This window comes from Nerophis lumbriciformis, linkage group LG28, assembly GCF_033978685.3.
Source record: "Nerophis lumbriciformis linkage group LG28, RoL_Nlum_v2.1, whole genome shotgun sequence".
NCBI lineage: Eukaryota > Metazoa > Chordata > Actinopteri > Syngnathiformes > Syngnathidae > Nerophis > Nerophis lumbriciformis.
In genome coordinates this window covers 11,664,285-11,691,906 of record NC_084575.2, presented here as the reverse complement: position 1 = coordinate 11,691,906, position 27,622 = coordinate 11,664,285, and the positions used below count along the sequence as shown (strand labels likewise).

The following is a 27,622-nucleotide window of genomic DNA, read 5'->3' as shown; positions in this document are numbered from 1 at the left end:
ATTGCTGCTGACACTTTTGTCTGTAATTTCAACCTTAAAATGTAGTTTTTTATTTAGAAAGTCAGCGTTAGGATGTCAGTGTTGGGCAGTACGTTATATACTCTCAACCGCTAGAGGGCGACAATACATTTCTTAAAGACCAGTTAACTGCGATGCGAAGTAAATTATATTTATATAGCGCTTTTCTCGAGCGACTCAAAGCGAAACCCATTATCTACATCTTTAAGCTACATTTAAACCAGTGTGGGTGGCACTGGGAGCAGGTGGTCAAGTGTCTTGCCCAAGGACACAACAGCAGTGACTAGGATGGCAGAAGCTATTTTTACAACGTCAGAAAACACGTGGATCTCAAAGCACCACCATAATGTAGCATAGCAGGCCTACGTATTCATTGACATTGTTTTCAATCAATCAAAGTGTATTTATATAGCCCTACATCACAAGTGTCTCAAAGGGCTGCACGAGCCACAACGGCATCCTAGGCTCAGATCCCACATCAGGGCAAGAAAACAAACTCAACCCAATGGGATATAATGAGAAACCTTGGAGGGGACCGCAGATGTGGGGACCCTCCCCCTCCCCTGGACGAGCGGTGCGATGGACGTCGAGTGGATCTAGTTAATAGTGTGAGAGTCCAGTCCATAGTGGGGCCAGCAGGGAGATCATCTTGAGTGGAGACAAGTCAACAGCGCAGAGACGTCATCAACTGATGCACAGATGAGTGGTCCACCCCGGGTCCCGACTTTGAACAGCTAGCGCATGGGTGTCAAACTCTGGCCCGCGGGCCATATTTGGCCCGCCGTGTAATTTCACTTGGCCCTTGAGGCGATATCAAATTAACACTAAAGCTGGCCCGCCGATCCTCCTGGGAGTCTTCCAAACGCCAACCAGCCAGCCAGCCAGCCAGCCAGCCAGCCAGCCAGCCAGCCAGCCAGCCAGCCAGCCAGCCAGCCCAACGAGTGATGGCCCAGTCACATAACATGTGCGGCTTCTGCACGCACACACATTAGAATGCAACACATACTTCATCAACAGCGATACAGGTTACACTGAGGGTAGCCGAATAAAAAACTTTAACACTGTTAGAAATATACGCCACACTGTGAATCCACACCAAACCAGAACCCTTTGCAGCACTAACTCTTCCGGGACGCTACAAGGTGTGTGTGTGTGTGGGGGGGGGAGGTTTGGTGGTAGCGGGGGTGTATTTTGTAGCGTCCCGGAAGAGTTAGTGCTGCAAAGGATTCTGGGTATTTGTTCTGTTGTGTTTATGTTGTGTTGCGGTGCGGATGTTCTCCCGAAATGTGTTTGTCATTCTTGTTTGGTGTGGATTCACAGTGTGGTGTATATTTCTAACAGTGTTAAAGTTTTTTATACTGGCACCCTCAGTGTAACCTGTATCGGTGTTGATAAAGTATGCGTCGCATTCGCTTGTGTGTGCGTGCAGAAGCCGCACATATCTTGTGACTGGGTCTGAATGATGGATGAAAAGCGGACGTGACGATAGCTCGCAGAGTACGTTAAAGGTTAATTTGTTCAACCTTGGCCCGCGGCTTTGTTCAGTTTTAAATTTTGGCCCACTCTGTATTTGAGTTTGACACCCCTGAGCTAGCGCGTCATCCGTGGTCACTTAATAACCTCTCCACGCAGAAGAGGGGGGCAGAGCAGAAAAGAGACGGCAGATCAACTGGTCTAAAAAGAGGGTCTATTTAAAGGCTAGCGTATACAAATAAGTTTTAAGATGAGACTTAAATGCTTCTACTGAGGTAGCATCTCTAACTGTTACCAGTAGGGCGTTCTAGAGTACTGGAGCCCAAATAGAAAACGCTCTATAGCCCGCAAACTTTTTTTGGGCTCCGGGAATCACTAATAAGCCGGAGTTCTTTGAACGCAGATTTCTGTCCGCGACATATGGTACAATACAATCAGCAAGATAGGATGGGTTTTATAATATAAGATGAGCTGGGATTATAATCTTCCATTTTGGCTCTTTCCATCTTCAAACATTAAAAAAAAAAAAATCATGCTCGCCTCTGACTTGTTGCTAAATTATACAATGCTAGCTTCCTCTCTGAAAATAGACAGTAGCAACACACCTGCTAGCTCACGTACGCCCTCCTGCCCCTTTCCTGGGGACTCCCAGGCCCAGAGTCGTGTATGAAGAGAGCATGGCCAACTAAGCAACAGGCGCCATGACTGCTACCAAGAACGTGAACGGCTGTGCCCGGATGCATGCAACTGCTGTCGTTTTGACGTTAGTTTTTCTGACAAAATAAACCAAAATATTACGTCACTATATACTTCTGAACATACTCCAGCTCATAAACTTACAATAAAACATGCTTTTATTTCTTGAAAGTATAATTTGGCGGCCAAATTTGACGCACTCTGCCGCTACATTCCTGCAGTGTTTCGTGACCAGCAGGCACTCTAACACGAACACGAAGGCTAACAGTGCAATAAACGTAAAAAAAATAAATAAACAAAACAACCCAAAAAAAAATATATATATTCCCCTTATTTCGCCAAAATCTTAATTAGCTTTGGACCAACAATCGCAGAGAAATTGTGACTTTGTGAAGTATGTCAAGTGAGTTGGCTGTATTTGTAGTCACTGTATGTATCACTCATTATGTATCATTCTAACTGATCCTTCTTTTTTGCAACGTGGTAAGTGAATAAGTGTACTTTTGTACTTATTTCCCCATATTTCTGCCCAATAACTCAGATATGGTAACACTGGCGAGCAGTAGAGAATATGGAGTGATTTTTGGTGCAGAACATATTTTGCTTTATTCATTATTGATGTATTTCTTGCCACTTTATGTTATTTTTTTTCTATGAGATTTCCAGTTAATTTTTCATCTATTATTACACCCAAAATGTGGTTTATTTTACTCTTTCTCTGTCTATTTGTATTACTGTTTGACTTTCTCTTCTACTGCTTCCGAATTGCATTATTTTATGTTCACTGAGATTCAAAGATAGTCTGTTTTGGTCGAACCATCTCTTACATTTATTAATGAATTCTGTTATTATTTGTATTATCTTCTGTTTGTCATTGTGTGGTGTGTTTACCTCGCACAAGACACTCTCCAGTGCTATTATTAACTACTCAGTGGCCTAGTGGTTAGAGTGTCCGCCCTGAGATCGGTAGGTTGTGAGTTCAAACCCCGGCTGAGTCATACCAAAGACTATAAAAATGGGACCCATTACCTCCCTGCTTGGCACTCAGCATCAAGGGTTGGAATTGGGGGTTAAATCACCAAAAATGATTCCTGGGCGCGGCCACCGCTGCTGCCTACTGCTCCCCTCACCTCCCAGGGGGTGATCAAGGGTGATGGGTCAAATGCAGAGAATAATTTCGCCACACCTAGTGTGTGTGTGACAATCATTGGTACTTTAACTTTCAACTTTATTTGCAAATCTTCACTTCCCATACTTGTCTTCTTTCTGGGTTGTTGGGAAAGCAATGTAAAAGTTTTCAATCTCGCGGGTGAAGCAGCCCCATGCTGCACAACAGGGCATCTTTACGCATCGCAAACACATGGGATCAGCTCAAAGTTGGTTGTAGTCATGGTGCCCTGTAGTCACGTGAGTGCCTTTGAACCAATCATTGAGGAGATCACCTATAACCGAGTTGGCCATACTCTCTTTAAACACGACTCTGCCCAGGCCATGTCCACACGAACACGGATACTTAATAAACGCGTACTTATCTCTGCGTTTAATCCTCTTGTCCACACACAAACGCATGCTTTTGTCCTTAAAAAAGCAAACTTTTGCAAACGCTGGCCAAAGTGGAACGCTCCACTCAGTGTATGCGTGTGCACACCTCAAACGAAGACTTGTACTCCTCTGATGACGTTACGGTTGTGCGCTGTCATTTCTAACATAGTAAACAACACGGCCTTGCTGACTTTGAACAAACTATAAGAGGACTACTTAATTGATTTGTTTGAACGTAAACATGCTGCTATTTTCAACGGGACAGTATAGCTCGGTTGGTAGAGTGGCCGTGCCACCAACTCGAGAGTTGCAGGTTCGATCCCCGCTTCCGCCATCCTAGTCACTGCCGTTGTGTCCTTGGGCAAGACACTTTACCCAATTGCTCCCAGTGCCACCCACACTGGTTTAAATGTATCTTAGATATTGGGTTTCACAATGTAAGGCGCTTTGAGTCACTTGAGAAAAAGCGCTATATAAAAAATGTAATTCACTTCACTATTTTCACTCAACACTGACAAAAAAAGACGCATCAAAAGGGGCTTTGCTACACTCCCGCCAGCGTCAATGACAGTCAGCTGTTTTGGATACGATTGCTGTCGGACCTCCAGCTGATGGGACAGCTTTGACAAGCAAGACTTTTTGCTCTGTGTCATAACATTATCTCATGTTTTTAATCTTTATTTAAAGGGGATCTGCACTTTTTTGGAATTTTGCTATCGTTCACAATTTTTTTTAATGCATTGTAAATATTAAATAAATTCGATCAAACTAGGGCTGCAACTAACAACTAATTTGATAATCGATTAATCTGTCGATTATTACTTCGATTAATAATCGGATAAAAGAGACAAACTACATTTCTATCCTTTCCAGTATTTTACTGAAAAAAAACCCAGCATACTAGCACCATACTTATTTTGATTATTGTTTCTCAGCTGTTTGTAAATGTTGCAGTTTATAAATAAAGGTTTATAAAAAAAAATAAAAAATAAAAAAGTAGCCTCTGCGCATGCGCATAGCATAGATCCAACGAATCGATGACTAAATTAATCGTCAACTATTTTTATAATCGATTTTAATCGATTTAATCGATTAGTTGTCGCAGCCCGAGATCAAACATTTGCTTACGATAGAGCCTATGGGAGCCGTTCAATTCTGCCTAGAGCAGGGGTCGGCAACCCGCGGCTCTAGTCTTTAGCGCCGCCCTAGTGGCTCTCTGGAGCTTTTTCAAAAATGTATGAAAAATGGAAAAAGATGAGGGGAAAAAAATTTATTTTTTGTTTTAATATGGTTTCTGTAGGAGGACAAACATGACACAAACCTCCCTAATTGTTATAAAGCACACTGTTTATATTAAACATGCTTCACTGATTCGAGTATTTGGCGAGCGCCGTTTTGTCCTACTAATTTTGGCGGTCCTTGAACTCACCGTAGTTTGTTTACATGTATAACTTTCTCCGACTTTCTAGGAAGTGTTTTATGCCACTTCTTTTTCTGTCTCATTTTGTCCACCAAACTTTTAACGTTGTGCATGAATGCACAAAAGTGAGTTTTGTTGATGTTATTGACTTGTGTGGAGTGCTAATCAGACATATTTGGTCACTGCATGACTGCAAGCTAATCGATGCTAACATGTTATTTAGGCTAGCTATATGTACATATTGCATCATTATGCCTCATCTGTAGGTATATTTGAGGTCATTTAGTTTCCTTTAAGTCATCTCAATTCAATGTATATCTCATGACACACTATCTGTATGTAATATGGCTTTTAATTTGTTTCCGGCTCCAGACAGATTTGTTTTTGTATTTTTGGTCCGATATGGCTCTTTCAACATTTTGGGTTGCCGACCCCTGGCCTAGAGAGCCCCTAAAAACCTCCAAACACCTCCATTAGGGGTTTCTATACATGATGTAAGTATATATGTAATGTAGTAACGGGCACATTTATAATAACATTTAATATTTACGTATTTTGATAATTTTAAGCATATGCGGCGCATTAATATCAAAAACGAATCACGACGTTTGCTTTTTTTTTTTTCTTCATCACTGATTTCTGCTTACTGCAGACATTATGAGAGCCAACAAATATAATAACACATTACTTACTGTACAATGTCTGCTGTCATTAGGATGCTGACTGCTTGGATGTTCATATATTCCCATTTAGATGAAAAATGTCTCATAATCCTCGCGAAGAAACTGGGTGGGGCATGGGGCGGGGGAACAAGTGTTTTTTGTGTCGTTTTCGCCAGTTCCAGGTCCTAAATGGCGGTCAAAATGTCCCAACTTGTCGGATTTCATTCTCAGACATCTACAATAAACTTACAGGGAGAAGGGAAGCGAGGAAACAGCAGACCACTCGATGATGTAAACATAGGCACACACGGAAGTTATTACATCACCGCCATTAATAGTTTGTCTGCATTAGCTCTTATAATAACAATATCACTAATACTTGGTTAATATTCAAGTCACGTAATGTAAATGGAGTATTGTTGGTGCTTTTTGGATGGTTGTTTATCAAATTTTATGGGCGGAATAGTGGCGCTCCCATTGGCTTCGCTGTAAGCGGACTTCTATTTACGTTTATTAAATATCTAGAAAGCATTAAAAAAAAACATCCGTCGTCATGTCTTTCATAATGATTGTAAACGATAGGCAAAAAAATAAATAAAAGTGCAGTTCTCCTTTAACAACATATCATGATGTTAACTTACGTGTGTTGGTTCCATTTGTGTAGATGGAGCCGGGCGTGACTGTGCGCGTGTGTACAATGCGCTCGAGCGACTAAAAAACATGATGTAGCTTCCTCCTTGTTAGTGTGCACTGAAGTTAAAGACAATATACATTTTATTGCAAATGCATTATTATATAGATGATTACCGTATTTTTCGGACTATAAGTCACAGTTTTTTTCATTGTTTGGCCGGGCTCCAGTGCAACTTATATATGTTTTTTTCCTTCTTTATTATGCATTTTCGGCAGGTGCGACTTATACTCCGGTGCGACTTATACTCCGAAAAATACGGTAAATGCGTTATAATTCCACAAGAGTTTAGCAGCGGCACATGCACGTTCGTGCGCTTTAGGTACTTAACTATTGAAGAGGTTTCCTAGGCTCCTTGTTAGTGTGCGCTGTTTTTAGAAATAATGTACACTTCACTGCATATGTAATATGTCACCATGTTGCTGATTAAGCATGTTATAATTCCACAAGTATTGGGTTACAGCAGAACAGGTGTGTATGCGTCCTTCAAACACTAAAAAAAAGGTTCATAATATTCCCAGGGCTCTTTGTAAGTACAGGCTGGTTTTAAACAAAATGTACACGTAATTGTACGTCTAGTATATCAAAATAAACATTATAACAACATAGGTGTAATGCCACCAAGTCAGCTGTGGCTACTTTTCAGTGCTTCTGATTGGACCAAATGTGCATGATAGCAGATGTATGTGTTTGTGTGTAGATAGAGACAGTTTTGAAACTACACTTGTGTGGATGGAGATTGTTTTAACCCCATACATGCGTTTTTGAAACTATCCGTGTTAAAGGGGAACATTATCACCAGACTTATGTAAGCGTCAATATATACCTTGATGTTGCAGAAAAAAGACCATATATTTTTTTAACCGATTTCCGAACTCTAAATGGGTGAATTTTGGCGAATTAAACGCCTTTCTATTATTCGCTCTCGGAGCGATCGTGACGTCACGTTGTGACGTCACATCGGGAAGCAATCCGCCATTTTCTCACTTTCGTCGGTGTGTTGTCGGAGGGTGTAACAACACGAACAGGGACGGATTCAAGTTGCATCAGTGGCCAAAAGATGCGAAAGTGGCAAGAAATTGGACGAAATTTGTTCAAAATACGAGGGTGTGGGGAAAGCCGACGAAATGGTCAGTCGTTTGTTCCGCACACTTTACCGACGAAAGCTATGCTACGACAGAGATGGCAAGAATGTGTGGATATCCTGCGACACTCAAAGCAGATGCTGACATCAACTCCAAAACTGGACAGATCAGTTTTCAGGAAAAGAGAGCGGATGAGGGTACGTCTACAGAATATATTAATCGATGGAAACTTTATTCATTACTCGCGGTTTTACGTAAATTATTATACATAAACTGTGTTTACCAATAAATTAGCTTAAAAACATTTATTTTTTTCAATCATTCGAGTACATTCGGGTAGTCTTGTGTAATGCAGTATTTTGTGTCTATTTAGGTATGGTTAACCTGAGTGCTGAAATCGTGGAAAAATATATGTTCTTAGCGCGCCTGAAATGGGCTGTCTGCACTCTCAAAGTGCATGTTGTTGCCAAATGTATTTCATATGCTGTAAACTTAGTTCATAGTTGTTAGTTTCCTTTAATGCCAAACAAATACATACCAATCGTTGGTTAGAAGGCGATCGCCGAATTCGTCCTCGCTTTCTCCTGCGTCGCTGGCTGCCGTGTCGTTTTCGTCGGTTTCGCTTGCATACGGTTCAAACCGATATGGCTCAATAGCTTCAGTTTCTTCTTCAATTTCGTTTTCGCTACCTGCCTCCACACTACAACCATCCGTTTCAATACATGCGTAATCTGTTGAATCGCTTAAACCGCTGAAATCCGAGTCTGAATCCGAGCTAATGTCGCTATAGCTTGCTGTTCTATCCGCCATGTTTGTTTGTATTGGCATCACTGTGTGACGTCACAGGAAAATGGACGGGTGTATATAACGATGGTTAAAATCAGGCACTTTGAAGCTTTTTTTAGGGATATTGCGTGATGGGTAAAATTTTGAAAAAAACTTCGAAAAATAAAATAAGCCACTGGGAACTGATTTTTAATGGTTTTAACCATTCTGAAATTATGATAATGTTCCCCTTTAATGTGGATTCAGTGTGGTGAGTCAGAGTACTACTGCATCTCTCTGTAAAAAAATTCTGTATTTATAGTCACATTAAAAATATTAATGATGTCACACTAACATTGAATACCTAATTTTAATATTGTTATTACATAAGTTGTAGATTTGATAACTACTTAATTGATTTGCGTTATTATAAAATTAGCATCATGACTCCTCTGCTGTTTGATAAACTGAGGCAAATCTTTGAGACATTTTGCCAGTGGGTCTGTATATTTATTTAGTTTTACGTGTGTGTGTGTAACTTGCGTGCAACAGGACTAAGATGACCTAGCTTTTTAGGGAAATAATGTCTTATATTCGGGTCAATATAGTATTTATGTCATTTCCTGTTGCCCACAAAAAGATCCGATGAAGTGTGCATGTGTGATAAACTGGTAGGCTCCATTCCACGTATGGAAAATGTAGTTAGTTGGAAATGTTTGAGATGTTTTCCTACCTTCTGTTCTTTCAGAGCTTTTCCCAATATATTTGAGGATGTGCACAGCAGGCAATAGTGTTTGTTGAAACCACTCCTGATACTTAATCCTGCACAATGTCTGCAGTCTTCCAACTCATGGGGTCTGTTCTCCCACCCGTGAATCCACCAGGTGAAATGTATTTTCCAATAATCTTCATTCAAACAGAACTAGCAAAGAAGGAACATAGTATGGAGCCTTGAAAATGGCAAATGGCATGTAGTACATATTGTATGTTTATTGTTGGACACATTGTTACATACCAACAGACAGATGTCACCCGGGCTTGTGATATGACTCAATAGAGGCTCTTTGGATTGATTGTTTTGATGTACTTTCTAAAAAATAACAAATTGGTCTGGTCATATTTATGTACAGTATCATGGGAGAGAGCGAGAGAGAGGTTCTTTCACTAGTGTTTTTGCAATAGTACAAAAAACCTAGCATAGTACTTGGGTTATAGGCAGTAAAAAAAATCGACTTATGTTTTTGCAGGAATTTATGACTATATTACACGATTAATGAGTACAAGTAGAGATGTAACAATAAATGTTAATAATGATAACCGCTGTAAAGCTTCGGACGGTTAGAATTACTGTTTTAAATGGAAATTATCGAAAAATCGCAAAGATAACTGCACTTTGATGAACTCACAGACTGACTGGTGCCACCTAGCTCGCCTAAATGATAATATGAAAACAGACATTAAAACCTACTCAGGGGTGTCAAACGTATGGCCCGCTGCCCGCAACATGAGTTGGTAAGTATAAATATGAGCTGCAATTTTTTAATGAAAGAAACTGCTTTTCGAAATGTGTCCCAATAGTAATTCAAGTAATTTCCCTTGTGGATCATTAAAGTTTGTCTAAGTCTAAGTCTAAGTCTAAGTGTAACTAACATCACACATCACTCTTGTGGCTGGTGGCAGAGTAATGCTTTAGGGACACACGATACCGTCTTTAATTGTAAATTCTCCACTCAAAGGGTAACATAACAAAACAGTAAGGTGCAAAGACTTAAGTCAAAATGGGTGGCAGAGTGGTTAGTGCGTCTGCCTCACAATACGAAGGTCCTGAGTAGTCGTGAGTTCAATCCCGGCCTTGGGATCTTTCTGTGTGGAGTTTGCATGTCTTCCCCGTGACTGCGTGGGTTCCCTCCGGATACTCCGGCTTCCTCCCACCTCCAAAGACATGCACCTGGGGATAGGTTGATTGGCAACACTAAATTGGCCCTAGTGTGTGAATGTGAATGTGAATGTTGTCTGTCTATCTGTGTTGGCCCTGCGATGAGGTGGCGACTTGTCCAGGGTGTACGCCGCCTTCCGCCCGATTGTAGCTGAGATAGGCTCTAGTGCCCCCCGCGACCTCGAAGGGAATAAGCGCTAGAAAATGGATGGATGGATGGATGGATGGACCATCATCTTTGAAGTAGTTAGAGTTCCGTGCAGCGCTCCCAATTGGTTGACTTCGTGATGTGCACCCTGAACTCCATTTTAAAAATGTGTGTTTGTACATTTGTTGTTTGTTTTATTTTATCCATCCATCCATTTTCTACCGGTTGTCCCTTTATTTTATGCCTAAATTTTGCATGTTCACATAGGTTAAGGTTGTAGTTATGTTGCCTTTAATTCTGCTATTATGGTGTCATTTTGACATTTGTTTTGGTTGTAATATTTGAATAATGATAACTGAATGTGTCGTGGATATCACCAATTTGGCGGTTTGAGGAAACACTCGCTTGCTTTTCCAAACACGTCTTTAATTGTAAACTGGTAACATGAAAATGCTAAACAGTACAGGATTTCCTCTTAATGTAATTGAATGCGCATACAATTACAACATGATACATGTGTTAAACACATTTGTATTTTATTAAACACCTTTAATATGTTAACAAAAAAGGTCAGTTTCATAAATAAATAAATATAACTTATAAATACATATATTAATACATACATACATATACTGTACATATAATATGTGTGTGTATGTATATACATATATATATATATATATATATATATATTTGTATACATACATAGTACGTATGTATGTAGTATGTAGTATGTATGTATGTATGTATTACATACATACATATATACAGTGTATATATATATTATGACGATGAGGTAGATCACATCGACTTGGTCATTTGAAAAGTAGCTTGCCAGCTGAAAAAGTGGGCACCCTTGGTCTGGAGCGTTGTCAGCATGTCTTCGATGTGGACGTAATTTTAATATATCCCAGGTATACCCGAGGACAGCGATCTACAAAATGTGCAAATATTACGAGGACAGTGGCGGCTTTTAAGAAGAGAAAGTTCTTCTTAAAATGTATATGGATGCAGCTCGAAACAAGTGTGACATCATGCTTGCTGTAGCTTGACTCTTTCGCCTGGGACATTGGCAGACAGAAGTTAAGAGTCTCTAAACAGGACTACATTTAATAATAATCACCAGAATAATTCATTAGATTTGTTATAGTATTTTTTAATGAAAATTAATTACACTTGAAAAATTCTCAAAGTACATTGCACAATAAGCAACAACAAATGAAAATATGGCGAAACGATATAAAAAATATATCTTAATACTAATGAATAATAACCGGTTTGTTTTTAAATGTATGTATACATTTTTCAAGTTTTTTATTCAATCCTTTATATATATACTTTATTTATATAGCACATTTTAGAAAACAATAAAAGTTTCACAAAGTGCTGCACAGGAGTTAAAACACACATTTAGAAGCAGGATTGAACTAAGGAGAGTCAATTGTAAAAAAAACCCCACAGAAAATCATAGCAGATTTGGCAAATTATTCTTGTAGTAATCACAACGATTATTTTTAAGGCTTAGGTCAGGCTGATTATAAAAATAAACACTAATCCAATATACTGCAAAAGAAGGGACTCAAAAACTGATGAAAAATAAATATACATAAAATTACAAAGTGGAAAATAATACATAATAATACATTCTAACTAAATAATAATAATACATATGTTAAAGTACAAAGGAAAATACAGCTTCACCACTTAAGTCCCAATTTTTGTGCTTAAATAAGATCTCAGTGACTTTAGCGCAAGACTTCTTCTGTTTGTTTGATATTGTCATTACTGTCACAAGTGGTGGAAAAGTGTATTACAACCGAGTACCACTGCGGCCCATCCAGATCACAGCTGAGAAACAGACATTTTTTTGGCGGCCCTCGAGGGGGCGCTTGCGGCCCAACAATGGGCTGGCTCTATGATTAGCAAACATTGATTTATATCATATATTGTCTTTACTGCGCAACCCTGAAGTGTTACCTTCCTGTATTACAAAATCTTTAATTGTGGCAGCCCTAAATTTACAGTCTGAAGGCCAGAATTGGAAATAATTCCTATAACTAGCCTATAATATTCCCTGAATTATGAGAGGTTTCACCGTCAATTAAAGCCATAATAAGAATATCTTTATATGTAGTCATCACTTGGCTCTATTGTTCTCCTGTGTTATTGCTATTGTGTTTTTCCACCACTTGGTTGTTGTCTCTTAATGTTAGCAGCACCTTTTAAATATCTCAGCAATATAATCTGCTTTATAGCGCTGCCTTAAACCCTCTTTCCCCCCGCTGACAATTAGGATAGCGTTTGGGTTTCAGCCAAGTCCTGATTTAAGTTCAAATAATTGGTGTAATGAACTCAGGCTCAGCTCATTATCGTCCGAGCTACTGGATGCTTTCAGTTCCTGTCAGGAACCCCAGAGTGCTCTCAAAAAGGAGGACATTCATTTGCTGTCTAAGTGGAGAGACACTTGCCATTGATGTTTTCTGCGAGAAGATTTTTCAAAAGGTGCAGCTGACAGAGGAGCAGTGTCCGCATGACTACACTTTTTCTCACAATTACCAGCCTTAAGCATTTCCTCTGGGAAACAAAATACCTCAACAAGGACTGGAGTTGGTCCTGAGACGGTTGCCATGGATACATGGCTGGAGTGGCTCTTTTTGTTCCTTAAAAAAAAAGCACATATTCATGAATTCTTCCTCCCAGACAACTCTTCGGCTTCAAGCGGTGTTTCCCTGACCTAACGTACCCTCTTTTTCTCCACCCTGCGGCTTTCTTTACCCTCTACCAAGATCTTCATATCCTATCCACGTTCCCATAAGCAACCTGATGTTGTGACATTCGTTGCCTTCTTTCGCATATGGCAAGTTTCAAGGAGCCACGCTGAGGTCATGACGTGAGTGAAGGCTGAAGAGGACCAGTCGGTCAGGAATTAGTGTGGCTGACGTTCCTTGTAGAAGCTGATGAAATAGTCGACAATCTCTCTAATGTTTGCCTGACAGAAAGTCCATTTGAAACTCATTTATATGCCGCTGAATACCAAGTATGTCTTTCTCTCCCTCGCTTGTTTCTTCACTCATGGCAACATAAATCATGAAGAACATTTGACTTGTAACTTGCTGGGATACACAGAATTAATAGTCACCTATCCACTGCTAATTGTGTGTGTGTGTGCAGAATACAGCTCACACGTTTGTCTGGACCATCCATTCATCCATTTTCTTCCATTTTCTCTGCACAGGGAAGCTGGATTCTATCCGAGTGGACTGTAGAGCGAGAGTCAGGTTTCATCCATCAGTCATTTTGTCTTTATTCTTCCCTCATTTTTAATTCCTTTTGAGCAGAGCTTCCCAACCTTTTTCATTATGGAAATGTAATAAATGCTAGTTCCTCTAGGATTCGCAGGTTTTCTTGGGGGATTGTTTTGTCCTAAAATGACAGATTTTTCAGAAAGTTGCGGAACAAGTTGCAATGTTTTGAGGCTTATTTGTATCAATAACATGGCATCAACTTGTGATTTCATGAATTTATCAATGTTTTAAAAGCGCCTTGTAACTTTAACTTAAAAAACGCAGGATAAGTAATCTTAGCTTAAAAAATTTCAGGATTTCAACAAAAATTGGAAAACATATACTGTATTAATGTTTTACTCATTTTATAGCACACAGACTTAAAAGTAAACAATAGATGGCAGGAAAGCACACACTTAGAGCTCCTTGTCAAATTACTGCACACTTTTTAAAATTCATTATAACTAATAATAGTAATAATTAGGGATGATGTTTGATAACAAATTATTGAGTTTAAGCCCATTATCGAATCCTCTTATCGAACTGATTCCTTATCGATTCTCTGATCGAATCCAGATAAGTTGTTGTATATGGAAAAAAACACAATATTTGGTTTAACAAAAGCTCACTTTTATTTTATAAGAAAAAAATAAAATAAAATTAGAGATGTCCGATAATATCGGCCGATAAATGCGTTAAAATGTAATATCGGAAATTATCGGTATCGTTTTTTTTATTATCGGTATAGTTTTTTTAAATTTTTTTAAATTAAATCAACATTAAAAAACACAAGATACACTTACAATTAGTGCACCAACCCAAAAAAACTCCCTCCCCCATTTACACTCATTCACGCTCATTCGCACAAAAGGGTTGTTTCTTTCTGTTATTAATATTTCTGGTTCCTACATTATATATCAATATATATCAATACAGTCTGCAGGGATACAGTCCGTAAGCACACATGATTGTGCGTGCTGCTGGTCCACTAATAGTACTAACCTTTAACAGTTAATTTTACTCATTTTCATTAATTACTAGTTTCTATGTAACTGTTTTTATATTGTTTTACTTTCTTTTTTATTCAAGAAAATGTTTTTAATTTATTTATCTTATTTTATTATTATTATTATTTTTTTAAAGTACCTTATCTTCACCATACCTGGTTGTCCAAATTAGGCATAATAATGTGTTAATTCCACGACTGTATATATCGGTTGATATCAGTATCGGTTGATATCGGTATCGGTAATTAAAGAGTTGGACAATATCGGAATATCGGATATCGGCAAAAAGCCTTTATCGGACATCCCTAAATAAAATAAATAAATAAATATTGACTGTTACCCCCCTAAAAAAAAAAAAAAAAAAAAAAAAAAAAAAATATTGGCTGTTGTTACCCAAAGTATATTAAGTGGGATTTTTCAGAAAAACAAATACAAACCCCGTTTCCATATGAGTTGGGAAATTGTGTTAGATGTAAATATAAACGGAATACAATGATTTGCAAATCCTTTTCAACCCATATTCAATTGAATGCACTGCAAAGACAAGATATTTGATGTTCAAACTCATAAACTTGATTTTTTTGTTGTTGCAAATAATACAAACCCCGTTTCCATATGAGTTGGGAAATTGTGTTAGATGTAAATATAAACGGAATACAATGATTTGGAAATCCTTTTCAACCCATATTCAGTTGAATATGCTACAAAGACAACATATTTGATGTTCAACATTTTTTTTTGTGCAAATAATCATTAACTTTAGAATTTGATGCCAGCAACACATGACAAAGAAGTTGGGAAAGGTGGCAATAAATACTGATAAAGTTGAAGAATGCTCATCAAACACTTATTTGGAACATCCCACAGGTGTGCAGGCTAATTGGAAACAGGTGGGTGCCATGATTGGGTATAAAAGTAGATTCCATGAAATGCTCAGTCATTCACAAACAAGGATGGGGCGAGGGTCACCACTTTGTCAACAAATGTGTGAGCAAATTGTTGAACAGTTTAAGAAAAACCTTTCTCAACCAGCTATTGCAAGGAATTTAGGGATTTCACCATCTACGGTCCGTAATATCATCAAAGGGTTCAGAGAATCTGGAGAAATCACTGCACGTAAGCAGATGAGCCTGTGACCTTCGATCCCTCAGGCTGTACTGCATCAACAAGCGACATCAGTGTGTAAAGGATATCACCTCATGGGCTCAGGAACACTTCAGAAACCCACTGTCAGTAACTACAGTTGGTCGCTACATCTGTAAGTGCAAGTTAAAACTCTCCTATGCAAGGGGAAAACCGTTTATCAACAACACCCAGAAACGCCGTCGGCTTCGCAGGGCCTGAGCTCATCTAAGATGGACTGATACAAAGTGGAAAAGTGTTCTGTGGTCTGACGAGTCCACATTTCAAATTGTTTTTGGAAACTGTGGACGTCGTGTCCTTCAGACCAAAGAGGAAAAGAACCATCCGGATTGTTATAGGCGCAAAGTTGAAAATCCAGCATCTGTGATGGTATGGGGGTGTATTAGTGCCCAAGACATGGGTAACTTACACATCTGTGAAGGCGCCATTAATGCTGAAAGGTACATACAGGTTTTGGAGCAAAATATGTTGCCATCCAAGCAACGTTACCATGGACGCCCCTGCTTATTTCAGCAAGACAATGCCAAGCCACGTGTTACATCAACGTGGCTTCATAGTAAAAGAGTGCCGGTACTAGACAGGCCTGCCTGTAGTCCAGACCTGTCTCCCATTGAAAATGTGTGGCGCAATATGAAGCCTAAAATACCACAACGGAGACCCCCGAACTGCTGAACAACTTAAGCTGTACATCAAACAAGAATGGTAAAGAATTCCACCTGAGAAGCTTAAAAAATGTGTCTCCTCAGTTCCCAAATGATTACTGAGTGTTGTTAAAAAGAAAGGCCATACAACATAGTACAGCAACTACAGTGGTGAACATGCCCTTTCCCAACTACTTTGGCACATATTGCAGCCATGAAATTCTAAGTGAATTATTATTTGCAAAAAAAAATAAAGTTTATGAGTTTGAACATCAGATATCTTGTCTTTGTAGTGCATTCAATTAAATATGGGTTGAAAAGGATTTGCAAATCATTGTATTCCGTTTATATTTACATCTAACACAATTTCCCAACTCATATGGAAACGGAGTTTGTAATTAACTTAGAATTTCATGGCTGCAACACGTGCCAAAGACCTTGAAAAAAAGAGCATTTGTGTTATAGTCAAACAGACTGAGACGAGAAGTGTCCCGAAACAACTTTTCCACTTACTTTATGATACCAGAATTGGAAACTTGAGTATTGGTCGATATCTATATTGGTCCGAAAAGAATATCAGCAGGAATCATAAAGACTTTTATTACTTTGTAGTATGAATTGTTAGAAAATGTTTGATCAAGTGAAAGTAGTCAAATGGAGACCAATGGTAGATGTGAAAAACAGTAACCTATTTATAATGCAGGTCAATATTATGTACAGTACAATATGATAATGGTATAGTAACATTAACAGTACAATTCGGTACAGTAACAATATGGTATGGTACAGTACCTATATGTACAGTAATATGGTACTATCATATGGTGCACTACTATGTTACAGTGACTGTACAGTACCAGTACAATATTGTACAGTAACAATAATTACAGCAACAGTACAATATGGTACATTTACTATGTACAGTAACAATACAACATAGTACAGTAACTACAGTATGTGTCCGGTAGCAGTACAATATGGTACAGTAACAATGTATAAAGTAACAGTATGATACATATGTAACAATATGTAGAGTAACAGTACACTATTGTACAGTAACTAGAGTATATGTACAGTAGCAGTACCATTTGGTACAATTACAATATGGTACAGTAATTAGTGTATGTACTGTAAAATTACAATATGGTACAGTAATTTCCGCCCGAATGCAGCTGCGATAGGCTCCAGCGCCCCCCGTGAGCCCGAGGGGGACAAGCGGTAGAAAATTGATGGATGGATGGAACTATATGCACAGTAACAGTACAATATAGAACCGTAAGTATATAGTACAAAAGTACAATACATTATAATACAGTAACTGTATGTACAGTAACAATACAGTGTGGTACATAGATTATGTACAGAAGCAGTACAATATGATACAGTATCTATATGTACATTAACAGTACAATATGGTGCAGTACCATATTTTACAGTAACTGCATGTACAGTAACGGTACAATATGGTACAGAGACTATATGTACAGTAACAATATGTACAATAACAGTAGCAGTACAGTATGGTACTGTAACTATATGTGCAATAGCAGTACAATATGGTACAGTAGTACTCTGCATGTGCTCCTGCACAGCCTGGGTCCATGCAGAAAACCAACAGTGTTGTGTCCATCACTCTTCATGTCATACATTTCTATACTCAGCAGCTTGAGGTGAACATTTTTTCCTCATCAGTGTTTAGGGAGAGAAAATTATAATTAGTGGCAGAGCTTCCAGAACACCATGTGATGCCTTCTTGCACACGTCCACTGTGCTGCTGTTTTATTCTGTGTGCTTCCAGCACTTGGATGTCCCAGGAGGTTCATTGTTTAGAGCATCTCTTGGAATCAGGTGATCCCAATGCCCACAACGCCTAATACTGCAATTAGAGCTCTAATTAATGAGCACATTATTTCTACAAATTTACCACCTGGCTGACGGTAGAGAAAATATTTGTACAGTCAGCAAAGAATACACGCTGCCTGCGCATGTTGTGCTTTAAACGTTTTTTCCCCCTGTGTTTATTCCATTCAAAGGTGTCCGGACATCAGTGCCGCTATGCAGTGGGAAGCATTGTGAGCGAAGGAAAGGACAAGGTTGATGAGGACCTTTTGAAGCTCTATGAGACGTCTGGCTTTCATGTCTTCTCCTTTCCTGAAGTCACACACGTGGTCATTGCCTCCGTCCCTCACAGGAACTTTCTCTCTGTCCTCCTGGGAGTAAAACGAGTTTATCCTCGACTAGAGCGCTACATCAAGGTACTTTTTGTAACACCATCTGCCTTCTATTACCTGGCAACCACATCAATAATGTTTATGGCATTCATATCTTTGACAAATGTGAATCTAAGTAAACATTTTTCTTTTTTTTAAAATATTTATTTATTCATTTGATAGGGAAATCATAATACAAGTACAGAGAAAACAGACACTTTTTTTTGCCCACCCCCCCAAAAAAAAGAATTACAGAAAAATAATAAAAGTAAAATAACACCTCCATCCTACATTTCAGTCACAGTGGGTAACAATGTACTGTCTTCCTCTTCACCACAATCAGATAGAGAATTACAATAACTGATTAAAATGAAAAAAAAAAAAAGGTAACAACAAAACATAAAAATCACAAACATACAGAGAAGTGTCATTGAATAAAAACAACAACAACAACAACAAAGAAAGTAAATTTTTTTCTATGTGCAAAACAATACAATTAATAAACAACTCAATTACTGTATTTTTCGGATGATAAAAGCCACACTTACTAAATTTGAAAAGAAAACAGTATTTTTTTCATATATTAGCTGCGCCGCACTATGAGCCGCAGATGTATACGTTGTGAAATTAGTTATTTACACAGAAACATTATGTAAATGTTTATTTACATACCTTAATTGTTTTTAAACGGTGCCTGTAACACAACTGTAAAACAGCCGATCAAACAAAACAAGCCATCGCATTGACCTACTAACTGCGAAAGCTGGCTCTCCAATTAGCTAAACAGACTCAATAAGTCCACGGTGACATTTTGGTGAATTTACGAAACTGAAACAATACAAAAAGAATGCCATTGTTGGTTAATAATACTAACAAAAACACTCGTAATTGTGTTAGCATAGTAGTTAATGCTAATGACGCTAGTTTCATTACATTACCATTGCACGTACAAATATGCATAAAAACACTACTACAGCCAACACACATGGGACGGCTTGGGAAGTAAATATTTTTTTAGTCATACTGTAAAACCTACAAACGTTGCTTGGAGTGATAAATGAAGAATCCATACGAGTAGAACGCTATGGTCAGCTAGAAGACCGAACGAAAACTGTACTTCCGGTAGGTTCATACTAAGCTCAGTCTAAACAGAAGGGCAATGCGCCTGAAATGAGCAAACTTGTACAAAAGATGGTGCCATAGCACAAACCTAAACACACATATTCAGTGTGTTTGCTTGTTTTTTTTTTAAAAACTACTTACATTATACCTGTCGGTGAAGAAAAATCCATAAATTAGCCGCACCATTTTATAGGCCACAGGGTTCAAAGCCTAGGAAAAAAAGCAGAGTTGCTGCTTTTTTTCCTAGGCTTTGAACCCTGTGGCTTATAAAATAGTCCGGAATTTATGGAATGTGTAAAAAAAAAAAAAAAAAAATGTATATACAGGACTGTCTCAGAAAATTAGAATATTGTGATAAAGTTCTTTATTTTCTGTAATGCAATTAAAAAAACAAAAATATCATACATTCGGGATTCATTACACATCAACTGAAATATTGCAAGCCTTTTATTATTTTAATATTGCCGATTATGGCAAACAGCTTAAGAAAACTCAAAAATCGTATCTCAAAAAAATAGAATATTTCCTCAGACCAAGTAAAAAAAAAAGATTTATAACATGCATCCATCCATCCATCTTCTTCCGCTTACCGCTTATCTGAGGTCGGGTTGCGGGGGCAGCAGCCTAAGCAGGGAAGCCCAGACTTCCCTCTCCCCAGCCACTTCGTCCAGCTCTTCCCAGGGGATCCCGAGGCGTTCCCAGGCCAGCCGGGAGACATAGTCTTCCCAACGTGTCCTGGGTCTTCCCCGTGGCCTCCTACCGGTCGGACGTGCCTTAAACACCTCCTTAAGGAGGCGTTCGGGTGGCATCCTGACCAGATGCCCGAACCACCTCATCTGGCTCCTCTCGATGTGGAGTAGCAGCGGCTTTACTTTGAGCTCCCCCCGGATGGCAGAGCTTCTCACCCTATCTCTAAGGGAGAGCTCCGCCACCCGGCGGAGGAAACTCATTTCGGCCGCTTGTACCTGAGATCTTGTCCTTTCGGTCATAACCCAAAGCTCATGACCATAGGTGAGGATGGGAACGTAGATCGACCGGTAAATTGAGAGCTTAGCCTTCCGGCTCAGCTCCTTCTTCATCACAACAGATCGATACAGCGTCCGCATTACTGAAGACGCCGCACCGACCCGCCTGTCAATCTCACGATCCACTCTTCTCTCACTCGTGAACAAGACTCTGAGGTACATGAACTCCTCCACTTAGGGCAGGGTCTCCTCCGCAACCCGGAAATGGCACTCCACCCTTTTCCGGGCGAGAACCATGGATTCGGACTTGGAGGTGCTGATTCTCATCCCAGTCGCTTCACACTCAGCTGCAAACCGATCCAGTGAGAGATGAAGATCCTGGCCAGATGAAGCCATCAGGACCACATCATCTGCAAAAAGCAGAGACCTAATCCTGCAGCCACCAAACTGGATCCCCTCAACGCACTGACGGCGCCTAGAAATTCTGTCCATAAAAGTTATGAACAGAATCGGTGACAAAGGGCAGCCTTGGCGGAGTCCAACCCTCACTGGAAACGTGTCCGACTTACTGCCGGCAATGCGGACCAAGCTCTGACACTGATCATACAGGAAGCGGACCGCCACAATGAGACAGTCCGATACCCCATACTCTCTAAGCACTCCCCACAGGACTTCTCGAGGGACACGGTCGAATGCCTTCTCCAAGTCCACAAAGCACATGTGGACTGGTTGGGCAAACTCCCATGCACCCTCAAGGACCCTGCCGAGAGTATAGAGCTGGTCCACAGTTCCATGACCAGGACGAAAACCACACTGTTCCTCCTGAATCCGAGGTGGTGATCGGTAGAAAGCTCCGCCTCTCTCTTCACCCGAGTGTCCAAAACATGAGGCCGCAAATCCGATGACACAACTACAAAGTCGATCATGGAATTGCGGCCTAGGGTGTCCTGGTGCCAAGTGCACATATGGACACCCTTATGTTTGAACATGGTGTTCATTATGTACAATATGTCACGGGCACAAAAGTCCAATAACAAAACACCACTCGGGTTCAGATCCGGGTGGCCATTCTTCCCAATCACGCCTCTGCAGGTTTCACTGTCGTTGCCAATATGAGCGTTGAAGTCCCCAAGTAGAACGAGGGAATCACCCGGGGGAGCACTCTCAAGTACTCCCTCGAGTGAATCCAAAAAGGGTGGGTACTCTGAGCTGCTGTTTGGCGCGTAAGCGCAAACCACAGTCAGGACCCGTCCTCCCACCCGAAGGCGGAGGTAAGCTACCCTCTCGTCCACTGGGTTGAACCCCAACGTGCAGGCTCTGAGCCGGGGGGCAACAAAAATGGCCACCCCAGCCCATCACCTCTCACTGCTGGCAACGCCAGAGTGGAAGAGAGTCCAGCCCCTCTCGAGAGAACTGGTTCCAGGGCCCTTGCTGTGCGTCGAAGTGAGTCCGACTATATCTAGCCGGAACTTCTCCACCTCGCGCACTAGCTCAGGCTCCCCCCCCCCCCAGCGAGGTGACGTTCCACGTCCCAAGAGCTAGCTTCTGTAGCCGAGGATCGGACTGCCGAGTGCCCTGCCTTCGGCTGCCGCCCAGCTCACATTGCACCCGACCTCTATAGCCCCTGCTATGGGTGGTGAGCCCATTGGAGGGGGGACCCACGTTGCCTCTTCGAGCTGTGCCCGGCCGGGCCCCTTGGGGACAGGTCCGGCCACCAGGTGCTCGCCATTGTGTCCCACCTTCGGGCCTGGCTCCAGGGGGGCCCCGGTGTCCCGCGTCCGGGCGAGGGAAATCTGGGTCCTTCGTTTTTATTCTTCATGGAGGTCTTCGAGCTGCTCTTTGTCTGATCCCTTACCTTGGACCAGTTTGTCTTGGATAACCCAACATAGCTCCTAAGATCATTGGGACACGCAAACTCCTCTACCATGGTAAGGTGGCAGCTCAGAGAGGAGAGATTTATAACAGCAAAACAAAATCAAACATTTGAAAATGTCAATTAATGCACTCAGTACTTGGTTGGGAATCCTTTTGCACGGATTACTGCATCAATGCGGCGTGGCATGGAGGCAATCAGCCTGTGGCATTGCTGAGGTGTTATGGATGTCCAGGATGCTTCAATAGCGGCCTTTAGCTCATTTGCATTATTGGGTCTGGTGTCTTTCAGCTTCTTCACCATACCCCACAAATTCTCTATGGGGTTCAGGTCAGGGGAGTTTGCAGGCCAATTGAGGACAGTAATGCCGTGGTCAGTACACCAGTTACTGGTGGTTTTGGCACTGTGGGCAGGTGCAAGATCATGCTGGAAAATGAAATCATCTTCTCCATAGACCTTTTCAACAGATGGAAGCATGTAGTGCTTATTTTATTATTAACTTCAAATTAATTGGAATTAATCGCAGATAAATATAATTCTTCATCATTAATAAGTGTACTCGAGACAGATCATTTTCAAGTTGTAATAACATGGCTGGACAATTAGTTTGCTTTAATGAACTGTTTTTTAAACATTATGCTTTTTTAAACAGCTCAACACAAAAAGGACAAAACACACTTTTAAAGATACCTGGAAAAAAAAAATACCTGCAGTGCCTTGGTATCTTGCCAGATCATGTATTTTGTAGGAATACAGAATTTGTATTCCTGCTGTAGAAGCACTTGCATTCAGAGGAGAGGAGCTACATTTCTATGTTTAGATACCAGTTTCACACATTAATAACACAAAATGTGGATTTTTACTATCATAGTTTGATTGTCAAAGATGTTAGGTAATATAAAATGTGATATTTCTACCTGAATAAATGCTTCTGATATTGTGTACATTGCATGTTGTACATCCATCCATCCATTTTCTACCGCTTATTCCCTTTTTGGGGTCGCGGGGGACGCAAGTTAATCATATTTGTTTTTCTACATGACAATGTTTTAACCTTCTCCATTTATTAATAAAATGTAATATTCAGCCGTTAAAACATTCTGTACTTGCGGACTATCAATCAGAGTCATGCCATGTCAATCAAACTGCGCCGCGAACGGCACAGCTTAAAAAGTAAATGCAGCTACAACAAAGACTAGCAAACCATCTAGAATTATTAGCACTTATTGGTCAACATATAAAAAAAGGCGCTTGCTTTTGTTGGTGTTGTTTTTAATTGGACGCCCTTAATATATTGGTTGTATCCCCCTGCGCCCCCCAAATCAAAATAGTCTAGAGCCACCCCTGACTACATCTACAGTATATTCAAGCTGTACACTGACTACTTTAAAGTATATCATAGGTGTATTCACTCTTGTAAGATAACGTCATTCTCCGTCCATCAGACAATTTACTCTTAATTAGTGTAAACTTGACGATCATTTCAAAACCTTCAGTCTGTCAGCTACAATATGAGCATTCATCCTTTCCTCACTCCTGAGCATTTACATTTTAATTGTTCAATTGTGTTTCTGCATGAGGGAAAGAAAAAAAGACCATGAATCACGGTTTCTTTAGTGGTAAGGGAAGAAGAAATGAAAAGTGTGTGTGCATGTCCTCTTGTGTGCGCACGCATGTGTGACAAAATAAATCAGAACATGGCTGAGGCTTACTTCAAAGCAGAGACAATCAAAGTACTCATTATAAAACCTTGTTGTGTCTTTAGCTAATACCATAAGATTGTGTTTTATATCATTATTCTCGACTTTCTTTTACAGCATCCTCAGATGTGTTATTTAGGCAATGCACTAAGCAGATTTATTTTGTACTGGAGGGCAAAAGTGAGAAATGAAAGTACACAATCACCATATGATGGTGCAGCTTGAGGGATGTCGTGTGTGAGTCACTGAGATGGTGTGTGTGACTATTGTTTAATTATGCAGCGTGCGTGAAACAGGTGGCGACACCACAGGTTGTCTCGCTGGCTGTGGTTCTGTTTGGGAATGTGGGCAAGTGTGCTGTCTGGCTACATCTGCCATCTGTTTTGGACGACGTGTGAAGCTGGCTGCCATCCAGAGGCACTTAAGGCGCTCTAAGAGGTCAACTTGCACAGACGCTCATCTTCACGTAATTACATCACATTTTTATCTTTGCCTCCGCTCCGTATAGGGATGGAAATGTATAAGATTTTTATTCCGATTCCACTTTCAATTCTGCTTTATTGGTTCAGTTCTTTATCGATTCTCATTTGGATAAAAGGATAGCAAACAAGTTGATTAGCATCAACTTTGTTTAGTTTAGAAAAAAAACATGGGTATACAAACACAGCAGTGAGGTCTTAAAAGTGAACTGCACTTGTTTTTTGGGAATTTTACCTATAATTCCCAATCCGTTTGTCAGACAAGAACACGTTTTTCTTTTTTTATGCATTCTAAGTAGTAAATACGATCAAAAGTCTGCTTATAATGAAGGCAATGGGACTCACTGTATTCTGCGTATAATGCACTTAAAATAACATCCAAACACCTCCACCAAGGTTTGGCAGCTTAGTCACAGATGACCATGCTAATTTACGCTCTTGTGTCAGACACTTATTTCGATTTGATGTTTAATTTTTTATTTAATTTATTTAAAAAAAAAAAAAATTTTGTAATGGTACTTTAATTATTATTAATTTACATATATTTTATTTTTTTATTTTTTTATTTAAATAGATTTGTCATCCTATTTTAGTCAATTATTAGTAATATATTTTCAGTTTTAATGAGTGTTGTAGTTATACAATGCACATATTAAATGAACATAATAAAACATCACATACTGTACAATGTCTGCTGTCACTGGGATGCCAACTGTTAGGATGGTGGTATATTCTCGTTTAGAATGACTCATAATCCCTGCGAAGAAAAAAAGGGGCGTGGAACCATGCGTCTTTTTTTGTCTTTCTTGCCATTTCTGGGTCTAAATTGGATGCTAAATTTGTCAGATAATGTCCTCAACCTTCTACTATCAAGGATCTATGTACTACAATACACTTTCAAGAGCTCAGAGGTGAGGATGCAGCTCACCAGCTAATGACGTCAACATAGCAGCACAAGCTTGTTAGCTCTCTCTGATCACGGTGCCGCTATAAATAGTTAGTCTGTGTTAGAGCTTATAGTAACAATATCACTAATACTTGGTTAATATTCAAGTCACGAAATGTAAATGGAGTATTGCTGGCGGTTTTTGGATGGTTATTTAGAGGGCGGAATAGAGCACCTCCCATTGACTCCATCGTTAGCAGACTTTTATTTACGAGTTAGAATGCATAAAACAAATACATCTGTCTTCTTGTCTCTCAAAATTAGGGATGGGAATTGATAAGATTTTTCCGGTTCCGATTCCACTTTCGATTCTGCTTAACAATTCGGTTCTTTAAAGGTTCTCTTATCAATTTTTATTTGGAAAAAAACGATAAGAAAAAGATGGATTAGCATCAATTTTGTTTAGTTTAAAGCTAACATGGCCTTACAAAGCCAACAGTGAGGTCTAAAGAGGCACATAGCATAGAAAACACACTTTTGAAAATACATTTAAAAAATAAATTCTGTAGAATTTAACAAAATAAAAAATGTGGACATTTCACAAGAATGTAAAATTTCATGTCATTTTTAAAACTTTTAAGAATCTTTGTCATCTACCTAGAAACTATACAGTGCAAAAGTTTGTTTAGATCTACAAAATGAAACTAATATAATGACATAGGCTCATGCACCACAAGATATTTAAAACCTTCTTTTGATATAATGTTGATATTTATTGCTTACAATTTATGAAAACCTTGAATTGAAAATCTCAGAAAATGTGGTGTACTGTAAACTGTAAGCCATGATCATCAAAATGATATTAAATAGAGGCTTGACATATGTCACTTTGCATGTAATGTATTAATATCACATATTCGTTTTACATTTGAAGTTGAATTACTGATATGAATAGACTTTTACACAATGTTCTATTTTCATGAGTTCCACCTGTATAATATAATGACTGAGGGAAAAAATGGTTGGAGGAAAACATGCAACTTTTCTCTTACTACAATTGAACTTTGCGTTGAGGGATCCGGTTTAGGAGCTGCAAGATTAAGTATCTGCTTTGCGGGTTCATCTGTCCAGAATCTTCATCTCTCACTGAATCGGTATGCAGCTGAGTTTGAAGCGACTGGGATTAAAATCAGCACCTCCAAGTCCGAGCTCATGGTTCTCCTCCAGAAAAGGGAGGTGTGCCGTCTCCACGTTGGGGACGAAAGCCTGCTCGAAGTGGAGGAGTTCAAGTACCTTGGGGTCTTGTTTACGAGTGAGGGAAAAGTGGCTCGTGAGACTGACAAGCAGATCGGTGCAGCATCTGCAGTGATGCGGGCCCTGCATCGGTTCCTCGTGTTGAAGAAGGAGCTGAGTCGAAAGGCAAAGGTCTCAATTTATAGGTCGATCCCTGTTTCTATCCTCACCTATGGTCATGAGCTCTGCGTTGTGGCCATAAGGTCAAGATCAAGGGTAAAATTGTCCGAAATTAGTTTTTTCTGTTGGGTGGCAGGGCTCTCCCTTAAAGATAATTGAGAAGCTCTGTCATTCAAGAGGAGCTCAGAGTAACTTGATTGACATTCGCGGCACACAAGGATCTTGTGAGATGACGCTGGGTGCTGCGAGTTTAGTATTTAGAAAAAAAACCCACTGACACGAAGGCGAGAAACACTTTTTATTTCAACAGACCCCTGCGCCGTACATGGCGTCAAAAGCCTAAAGACCGACCGCACAGTTCCTGTCTTCACAATAAAAGTGCTGTTTCATCCTGCCTGCGCTAACAAAATAAGAGTCTCAGAAAGCTAGCGCACACAAGCCAGCAAGCTACAGAGTTTGCCGT

The 27,622-nt window shown here is 39.8% G+C and overlaps 1 protein-coding gene across 2 annotated transcripts in view; it reads left to right on the top strand.

Moving 5' to 3' along the window:
• Window positions 1-27,622, top strand: part of tex264b (testis expressed 264, ER-phagy receptor b) — a 142,314-nt gene that overhangs the window by 458 nt on the left and 114,234 nt on the right. For both annotated transcript variants that reach the window (XM_061923603.1, XM_061923602.1), the window contains exon 2: window positions 18,545-18,766. In XM_061923603.1, the coding sequence (XP_061779587.1) occupies window positions 18,545-18,766 (222 nt within the window). The remainder of the gene's footprint in view (window positions 1-18,544; window positions 18,767-27,622) is intronic.